Source organism: Lissotriton vulgaris, chromosome 11, assembly GCF_964263255.1.
Source record: "Lissotriton vulgaris chromosome 11, aLisVul1.2, whole genome shotgun sequence".
Taxonomy (NCBI): Eukaryota; Metazoa; Chordata; class Amphibia; order Caudata; family Salamandridae; genus Lissotriton; species Lissotriton vulgaris.
In genome coordinates this window covers 172,260,338-172,270,954 of record NC_141699.1, presented here as the reverse complement: position 1 = coordinate 172,270,954, position 10,617 = coordinate 172,260,338, and the positions used below count along the sequence as shown (strand labels likewise).

The following is a 10,617-nucleotide window of genomic DNA, read 5'->3' as shown; positions in this document are numbered from 1 at the left end:
AAGACTTGATTAAAAGGGTGGCCCAACAAAGTGTTAGAAGTCATGCTGCCAGATTTTTACAGTTTATCGCTCTATTCGGCATAGAGATGGGAATGAGGGACAAGTAGCTGTTTTTTCTTGCCAGTTTTCCATTTAATTAATTCTGCCACCTTTGCTGAATAGTGTTTGATTAGCGATGCCACCCTCACAGCTAATGCAACCTACTGTTTTATGTTAGTTTATCAGCCTTCTGGCAACCTATGCCATTTGCGAATAAATTTTTAATTGCTTTCAATACTGCGGTTACTGTATATTGCAGGGCTTCCCCTCTTTTTAGGTCTTGGCTACTATAAAGCGCGGTCTGCTGCAAGAGGTATTATTAGCTTACAGTGGGTTTAGAGCCCGACCATTGAAGGCTTCATTGTCACTCGTTTGCTTGTGGTCTTATTCATTAGTGTATGTGAGCTTTTTTTCCTCGTGTCTCCTTTTTTGGCTCTCTTTTTCAGGAGCTATTTTTAGGTTTCGCTTCTTATTGTAATCTATTGTTTTTAATGCATCTTAAAAGGGCCTTGCATCCCGCCTTCACTTCTTATTGTGCTTGCTAGTTTATTTTCCTCTGTTTCCATTGGTTAGAGCCTGTTCTCCCTTCTGTAGCTCTCTTATCAGTTTCCCGTGGCCTAGCTACTCATTCACATCCACAGTGGAGGTTCAAACTTTTTTCTTTTTATTAACGCTGCATACCGTTTGCTGTCTGTTTACATTTTGTTATCTTTCCATGGTACGTGATCATACCGTGCCCGTGCTCCACCTATTCAAGTAAAGGTTGTGCAAGAGGCGCTCACATGTTTAATTTTACTGAATTGCTGGCTGCATGTACTCTTTTTTTATTGTTTACATTTCAGCCCTGCACTCTGAGTTGGTGCATGTCCCCGCAGTCTCCTTCGCTGACCTTCGCCTACCCCGCTCCTGCTCTCCGGTGCACAGCACTTGGACTGTCCTTATTGTTACTGATTCCACCAAAGAGGTGCCATTTAGGTTCAACAGGCTATAGTGGTTGGAATTCGGCTCACTGTACACAAGCCGGGCATTGCCGCAGATGCAGGCGTCCGTGCTCCAGATATTTAAGCACTCGCCACCCGATAACTAAAGATTGCGCAGGAGGCGTTCATATGTATGATTTCATTGAATTACTGACCACAGGTACTCTTTATTTTTATTAGAACTATGTACTTGTAGAGAGTGCATGTTCCTGCAGTCTCTTTAGTTGAACTCCATCGATGTTTTTAGCCCACCTCGCCTTCCTCCCACCCACTTCCGGTGCTCCAGTGTTTCTAACTCCCATCTCCTCCCACCCCATTCATGCTTTCTTTAATTTATATTGTTCAATTGCCAACCAAGCTAAAACTTAAAAACAAAAAAACTCATTAATAAACACAAAGGCAAAACCTAATGCATTTACCAATGTTTGTTTCTTTTTGCTTAAGCACCCCTTAAGAATGCATGCATGCATTTATCTGTCTCGCTACTGAGCTTCTTCTCCCGTCTCCGTGTTTCTCTCTTTCATAATCTCTTTGTCACTCCCCCATGATGTGCTTGTCCCAGGTGATCTTACTACCCATGTTGCTTTATCACCTGCGTTCTTCTTCCCCCTCCTTGCTGCTCTCCCTCACTCCCATTTGCGTCCTCTGTGTTGCTTACCCCCACCTGCACCCTCTGCATTTTTCGATCCCCCACGATGTTGCTCCCATGCCCCCACCTGATGTTGCTCCCATGCCCCCACCTACTTTGGCCTCGTGATTTTGAAGAAAATAAATCTCATTAAAGCTCTGCATTCCACTAGTCACATTTTTCTCACAATTCTGAGGTTTCACAAAGTCAAAACTGGCAATAGAACAATTTATTTTCATGCACACACTATAATCAATGATTTCCAGTCCTTTTTAGTGCTCAAAACCTCTCAAAATCTTGCTGGTAGGCCAAACTGACTAAGCTATTGACAGTGCAGTATAATATACTCACTTGTTCTTTACAGCCCCAATGATGGGAGAAAGTAAAGCGTGCTTCATAAATTTGTACTGACATATGTAGATGCCTGCCTCATTCTAAGATAGCAAAGGTGCTCGAGAGAGTGGGTCACGGCTTGGAGTCATATAAACACAGCAATGCTCCAGAAAGGAACTAAGAGACATAAAATACATACGAAAGAATTGGTAGGTATGTGAAAATCATAGCACAATTACCTTTCATAATTGTATAGACTACTGTCATATTTCATATAAAATTTCACCGAAATTCTGTTGGAAATAAGTTCAAGAAGACACCCTGTTCCAGTAGGCTGGCACTGCGCCCAAAGCCATGCCACGCACAGCCATAGGTGATCTCATTAATCTGTGATGCCATCAATTATCTCACTTAACACGTCATGAGTGATTTGAGGTCATAAGCAGCACATGGCAGGGTGCATGCTGTAGTAAGCTCAGTAAACTACAACTGGTGAATTTCAGTGCTTTTTGTTTTAGAACGATTCTTTTGATATTATTACAAGGCCTAACTACAACATCACTTTAACCGTTGGTCAGCATGAAACAAAAAAGTATATTCTCATTGTAAATGTATTCCTTTCCCGTTTGCTGAACTGAATGTCAAAGTCTGCAACACTAGCCAACCTTCTCAGCTCCTGAAATCATCCCTGCCTTACTTCCAATCATCTTTCCGAACCCACAAACGTGTGCCATATCTGTTCTACTACAACACATCTTCTTGGAAAATGTTAGGATTTTTTCAAATAAAGTAAACAAAATCAGAATTTATTATACATCCCTTTCCACTGACATGCGTGGCCACATAATGCCTCAACTTGCAATTGTGATATTGGTAAACATTAAGGCAATGGTTAAAATAATGTAAAGGTGAGTGATTAGACTCTAACTTCTTCAGCACAAGTCTGTTTTGCAGGTAAAAATCTTCAAGTAAACAAACATGACAAAATAATTTTAGTAAAATCAATTTATATACATTGATGCCTATTTACAATATAATACTGCTCAAAAAGATACCCAAAAAATGACATAACAATAAAAAGATGACAAAAATAGGTTTCTTAATACACGAAATATGGCATAGAAATGTTAATAAAATAAACAGTTGAAAACCGGTTGTCATTTACAGGTCTAAATACTGAACATTACTAAACAAATAAACAAGACTTTTTGGTTGCTCTTTTGTTTGCTTTCTTAGTTGCCAGCAGGAACATACATTTTAATAAAAAAGAAATCACAAGTACATACATTTTTAAAGGCCAAATGATTTTACATCAATAATAAAGAAAAAGGTATCCAAGGTAAAAGCAAGTATTTTTACTAGTACCTGATTTTTTAAATTTTAATTTAAAATGTATTTCTTTTTAATTTCTCACTACTGCTTTATTTTACAGATTTTATCACTGGGTCCTTTTCACTATATGCAAAGCCTTCCCAGTGTGACACGGAGGCTACCTTGTGGACCTCCTAAAATCTTGCTTAGCGATACAAGAGTAACTGTGTAATTTTGAATCATAAGGCAAGTTGACGAAATCTATATAAAAAGGGAAGCAAAAGATGTAAATCATTATGATTTAATAATTAAAAGTTCAATAAAGTAGCATATGGAAAAGCAAAATTAAGTAGAACGGTATTTAGCAAAGGACAACCTAATGGCTGGCAGTGCGCCACAACCATATTTTCAGAGTGATTAAATATAGTTATTGGCTTAAATTACAGCCATTTAATATAATCAGACTGTATTAAATAAGGATATCTGTCAATAATTTAAGTTAATTGCAAAGTGTATATTGTTAAATTAAACACAAGAAATATACAAAAACATTGAACTTCAGTCGAAGTAAATTATCCTAAATGTTTTCCCAAGACGCATGTAAAGGTTTAAAATTGAACAGTATAATGAACGTTTCTAACACAAACATAGGCAACCGGTTCATTGTCGATAAACAATACTGAGACGTGTGGATTCAGTCAAAAATTAATCCAGTGACAACTTAAGAGTGAAGCACTTTAAAACATGTTTTAGAATGTTTAATCAAGAATTAAAGAACAGTGTCAGTTTGTGACAAGTTAAAATCTCATATTTATGTCCTTTCATAACCTGTTTGCAGAAAATAGCCCCTGATTCTTAATCTACACAAAATGCATTATGTAAAAGTGTTAACACCTTCAGAACTTATTTCATGCCAAGGAAATCCTGTTTCTATGAAAATAGAAGGAACCCTTTAACTTTAGCATGCTGCAAAGGTAAATTTAACGGTTATTTCTTAGCTCAGCTAATGGAGTGATTCTGGTACTAACCATTTTTTAGGTCGCATTCTGTTCTTCAGCCAGCGAACCTATCTATGGCTACTGGCATGCTAAATTTAAATAAGTGTGACCTTTAACGGACCTGAAAATGATTTGAACATAATAAGTTGAAAAATATTAAGCAATAGTTTTTATGTGATCCAAAGTTGCATTCAAAAAGGCATATTGGCTGTGTTCTAAATGACTGAAATGTCATGATATGCTTGCAATGCATTCCCGATAAAACTTACCAGGCATTAGCATTTACAATTAGACTTTTTTTTACTGCTGCTCATATATAACCGCAGAAGAGCTAAAAGCATGGTTTGTCACAGGAGTCAGACATTTCTGGTTTAATAATGTGCATGATAAAAATAATTGAAAAAAGGTGCACTCAAGTAAAAATTAAATAAATAAATTTAATACTAAAAATCATAGGTATGACTGGTGAAAATGCCTGGAATGATTAACCGAATTTATGACACGATGAAGTAAATGTAATCCAATGCATAATTACATTGATTTACTCAACTTGGACAAGAAAACACACCATTAAATATGTAAGCATTGGGATGCCATTCTTACAATATGAAGGTCTTTGTATCTAAAGTTCAGAACATGGTTGGCTGGGCTCACAAAAATATCTTGCCAACAATCCTTCTGACACCAAATAAAATTATTTCAATTTCCATGTTAATTAATAATCTTCCAGTGGAGTGTGTAGGCAAAATCATGAGTTCTTCTATATTAACAAATTAAAAATACTTGCCATGGCATCATGTATGCAGTCAGTATCCAACATTCTTGAGTGTCATTTAAAAACCCATAAGGTGAAATTAATTATATGTAATGCATATACCATACGACACAAAGATGGAAAAACACTCAAAGAAAAGGCATATACTTTGAGTGAGAAACAGACATTAAATGATATTTCATAATTTGAATTAAACACAGTGATGGTCAATGTTGGTACTAACACAAATTCAACTATTTGGATCTAGAGATTCACACCTCGATTCAAATTTCAATTTACTGGTCATCAGAATATTTGATTTCCACCTTTAATCTATGTTCGTCCGTCTTCCATTTTATACACTGTTATAATCATATACATTTGCTGTTACTGTTATATGTTTCTATTCCCAACCACACCCAAGTATGTGGCATGCTCACAGTATGCACATTTCAGAAAGTAGAACAACCAATTAGATTGGGACATTACTATTCAACACTGAGGCACATTCTGAATTGAGATAGGAAGGAAAGTTAAGAATAAGTGACCTGGCAAATACCTAGTGCTCAGGAAGAGGCTGGTCAGGTTAAAATTTAGGACTTGAACATTTGTGTCACATGCGAATACTAACATTATTACATTAATCGCTAAAAGACAGGTGAAATGTTTCTTCTATTCTGATGGAAAACAAAGAAAAATATACAGTATTTAAAGTACAGTATATCTTAAAGTACAGTATACCAGGTGCTGGGTAAACTTCGACAACTTCAAGCCATAAACACAAAGTACAGCCCGATTTTCAGTTTCTAAATGTAAAAAACGTTACAGAAATGTTAAGAGCACTTTGGCCTTAAATGTTCCTGCAGTGAGCTTTCTAGAGTTGGTTCAATACACAAACCAAAACATAACCAGCTATACTAAGCCATTTAGTAACAAAGCGTTGAAGAGTACCTGTTCCTAAAAATCCTAAATTGGCACTTAAGTTTGCAGCATTTATGGTTCAATTACCAGTGCCTGCACAGGCACCAAAAATCTCAAACTAAAATATCTAAGAATAAAATAAATACAAATAATTTAAAAATATACGATTCTTAGACACTCATCATTGGCAAAACTAAAATTAGGAGATTCTGGTCAATGGTGCATCTAATGTTAGATTTACAATTCACAAAAGTGAATGGCTCACTCAGAAAGCTTTGTGATCAAATCGAGCTAGATTCCAATGCCAACGCACAACATCTAAGGCAAACTATAGTAAATGGAACATTGGAAAGTAAACTCCTACTGGAAATAAATGATCTGCTGAATGAAACTAAAATGCAATACAAAACATGATTTTAACATCACAGTCTGTAGTGTACATATTTCTGTTTGAACTGTATTGGCACCTCTGGAGCAGCTGGTGAAAACAGCAGCAAGTGGCTCTTCTATTGCTGCTAATTCTTGAGGAAATGGGTACCATTGTACCTATAAAGTTACATTCCAGAGAAGGTTTTCAAGTATTTGAGAGCAAAGTGAAAAAGAAGGACTGAAGCAGTCTTCCACAAGCCGGGAACTTATTGCAGGCTGAAGGGATGTAGTGATGGAATGAAAAGCACGGATTTTCATTTCTTTTTGCGGATCCTATATTGAGGCTACAGATGTTAAATATGCCCCTTGCTATAGTCTCATGACTTAACAGTATGCAAGAACTGAATTCTATAACTGAGCGCTGAAAAATATTACAGTACCAATGATTGTTATCTACAGCTATATACCCTTTTCAAGCAGTGTCCCGATTTAATGAAATATTTATTAATTTACATAAAATTACTGTACAATTTAAGAATGACTCAAATGATAAAAAAAAAATAGAAGCTTCAGCTATTGTGAATCGGGAGAGTTTGTCTGCTCTTCAATAACCTGTTTAACAACTTCTGCAAGTTTTAGCCGATCTACTTTTTCCGTAAATCCTCTGCCTGCAAAAAAAAATAAAATTAATATAAACAGGAGGATAAAACATACACGAGTTTGTAATTCAACATAAGTGTTAACAACCACTTTTTTCCCCATTTCTGACTGCTAGAGGCTGGTTTTCAACTCTGACAGTATACTGTGGCCTGCTAACCAGACCTCAGTATGAGTGCTCCTTCCCCTAAAACAAGTTAAAGCCTAATTGTAATCCAATTGGCAAGGCCTTTAGCACCCCTATACGTCCCTAGCAAATGGTGCACCTGTAACCTAGGGGTCCCTAAGGGCTCCAGCATGTCTTAAGCCACCGTATGGGACCCTCACAAATTGCATGCACACTGCCCTTGAATACTGCGTGTCATTTACTGAAACCTATGGTGTTTGGTATCAAACACCTTGCATTAATAAATCTATACTGATGCCATTACTTGATTAAGACATGCACCCAGAGAGCACCTTGGCGGTCCCTCCTGAAACCTTCCTAGTCTTCTAGTGTGCTAGCTGACTGGATTCTTCCAGTATGCCACCCTCTGCAGGTGAGATCCCACGCTCTCAGGAGGTCAGGAATAATGCCTGCTCTGGCAGGAGGTGTTATCACCTCCTCCAGCAGGATGAATAGTGAAGCTGCATTACAAGGACAGGAGCTGCATTCCAAGGCCAGGAGCTTCAAAGCCTCTGCAGCTTTGGATATGCAACCCCCGGCTTCATTCAGACTTAGAGAATGCTACCCCCTGCTCTTAGGTCCATTTGGCACAGGAAAGGCAGGAAATGAGATTGTCAGGAGGCATATTGCGCTATCAGCTTAAGGGAGGGCAGCCTGAAGTGAACAACCAAGAAAGAATTACCATTTTGTTTATGGTGACATTAGAAACTCTGGGACACAGTGATGCACACTCCTCCCAGGAAGAGGTCATCTAAGGGGGTGTAGTGACTCACTGACCCTATACTCCCCTTAACGTGCCTAAATTGAATATTTGGGTGGCCCGCTGAGACCAGGAAATCAGATCAAGTGAAGTCTTTGACTACTGGGAACCGAAGAAGGACCATCAGAGTGAGAACAGAGGACCTGCAACAAAGACTGGCGCCCAACCCTGCCAGGTTACTTGTACTTCGCTAATCGCTGAAGCTGACTTCACAAAGAGCTGGACACTCTCCCCAAACCCTTGGAGAACTGTCCAGCACCTCACCAACCAGAAAATATCTCCCTTAGAGTAGAGGGGCCACTTCCCTGCACCAGCAAGCAACTGCAGCTGCCTGATCTAAAGTTCTGCCGACCGCAGGGCCCGCCGAGGAAGCAGCACCCCAGCAAATGGTCTTCGCTTTCCAGGAGGTGAGATCCATCTTCCCAGCGAGTTTGGAGATGCCAGGGCTCCCAGAAGCCACCCTGCAACAATACCCTCGGTACCGGAGCAGTTGCCGAAACCAAGGCTTGTTGGGTGTCCAGTCCAGACTTCATCGACACCAATCTACGGTTGAGAGACATCAGGATTCAAGCTGCCAGTGTGGCCCTGCTTCCCTGCTTGCCCCTCCTTTACCAGGTCTCTGACACAGAGTGACCCCGCCTGACGAAACACCTATGACAAAACACCTATGCACCTGAGCCCCACAGCCAGAGTCCCTGGAAACCGGCAGCGTCCCTGTGCCCCAGAGACCCTCAAAAACCGAGCCCCTGGTGGCTTTTCCTCGAATGGTCACCCAGATCCCACTTGCAGTCTCTTTTTAAAAAAAAACGTATAGGTACTGTTTCTTTTCGACTTTAACGGGTAGCACTTGAGGCTACTATCGCGACCAGCACCTCTACAACAGGACACACCAGGAGAGAGTAAATTAAACTGCTGGTGGTTTCTTGGACCTTGGCCCCTACTTACCTCGAAGTCCAGAAGAACAGTTCATTAAGTGACCCTATGCAGAGAATGTTTCTCCCATAGGATAACATTACCGCGTTCGAGGCTTATACCTCAAATCTGACAGCTGTCATTTTCTACTGTAAAAATTGTGAACGTATAAAGTAAATCCAACAAGTAAGTCAAAATTGCTTGCCCACACTACCACTAAACGCAGCATTTGGGATTATTAATTTAAAGTACATTAGATAAAAAGCCAGCTTCCTACACATCCCAATAAGAGAAAACACTGGATCCCAAAATTCATCTTTGTCTCGAGTCCCCCCAGCTTCACTATAGGTTTTTGATTATCCCCGGAAACAGCATCATATCTTGATTACAAGTCCTGAACACAGAACTGGATGTCACTGTGTTTAGAAAGCCTTTACTTTAGGTTTAAAAAGGGGAGGGTGAGGTGAGGAGGGGCGGAGAGAGCAGTGATATACGTACGACATGGCAAGTGCAGATTTACACTTAATAGGCCTGCTCTCACTGTCAACAGAATGTATAATGACAGAAGGCACTAAGTTATGACAGAACGGCAAGTCCTCTGAAGGAGAATTTCAGAATTAAGAAGTGGCTCACCTAGAAACCTGAACCCTTTCTTTAAAAGAGACCATGATACCATTATAGAAGGAGGAGTGTTCCGACAAAGAGAAAAATATGACTGCAGATGACGGACAGGCAGACGAGCAATGTGGCACAGCAAGTTCCAGGCTGCAACCTGGGAGCCAAAAACCACAAAAAATATATGCTGCGGCTCACGTGCTGTCAGCGGTAGCAGATGAGCTACAGGGCAAGGTGCACATCCAGGATGCATACTGAGTGTCGCTGCAAGCTGAAAACCACAAACAATGTCTGCCGCAGCGCACGTGCCGCAAACAGGGCAGCAGCAACAGATAACCTACACAGTACAGCATACTCCAGGCCGCAAACCGGGAGCCGCTGAAAGCTGCAAAAGTGTGTACTGTGGCCTGCATGGCGCAAGCAGGGTAGGGGTAGCAGTAGGAGGGGAACATCCTTTACAACGCAACTTTTACCACTCAGAGCCTTTACGACGCAACTATTACAACGCATGCCATTACAACGCATTGCGCTGGGGGGCGCTCTAGGATAGGGAATAGATTTAATTTACTATCCAACACCTTCCCTACTATCAAGGGGGACTGGAGTTGGAATAGTAAATTAAACTATTCACTATCCAGCAACCCTCAACACTATGCGTTGTAAAAGCATGCGTTGTAAAACTTGCGATGTAAAGGCATGCGTGGTAAAAGCATGCGTTGTAATGTCATACATCCCGGTAGGAGCTGCAAACCGACTCGGACTCTGAGCAAACTTGAGGGGCAGAGCTTGTAGTGGAGTGCCACTGCGGTCACCTGGAGCCCGTGGAATCGCTAGTGAGGGACGAGTACCCTGAAGGCGTGTGGCTGCCGGTCAGCCGTGGCGGCGCATTTGGTAAGTACACTAGGCTCTCAGCGGTGAAATGAGGCGGCTGGAGTTAGGCTGGTGCGGCTTGTTCTAGCAGAGAAGCACAACCTCTTAATGTGCACCTCAGCCCATATCCAACAGAAATCGACACAGGAGAATGGCGAGATTATGTTAGCCTGCGCTGCGGCCAGCGTACAAGTGAGGGTTATGTTTGAGAGTATTGTTGGTGACCACTCAGTTCTGTTGAGACCCCTACTGATTCTGCTCATGCTGATGGGGAAAAACAGCATCGGGCGCAAAGGTTGGGGGT

The 10,617-nt window shown here is 40.6% G+C and overlaps 1 protein-coding gene across 7 annotated transcripts in view; it reads right to left on the bottom strand.

Moving 5' to 3' along the window:
- Positions 1–2,970: 2,970 nt before the first annotated feature.
- The window catches only part of MAPKAPK5 (MAPK activated protein kinase 5), a 429,232-nt gene continuing 421,585 nt past the window's right edge, over positions 2,971–10,617 (bottom strand). For all 7 annotated transcript variants that reach the window (XM_086943071.1, XM_086943068.1, XM_086943069.1 and 4 more), the window contains one exon: positions 2,971–7,001. In XM_086943071.1, coding sequence (XP_086799197.1) covers positions 6,907–7,001 — 95 coding nt within the window. In that variant the 3' untranslated portion in view covers positions 2,971–6,906. The remainder of the gene's footprint in view (positions 7,002–10,617) is intronic.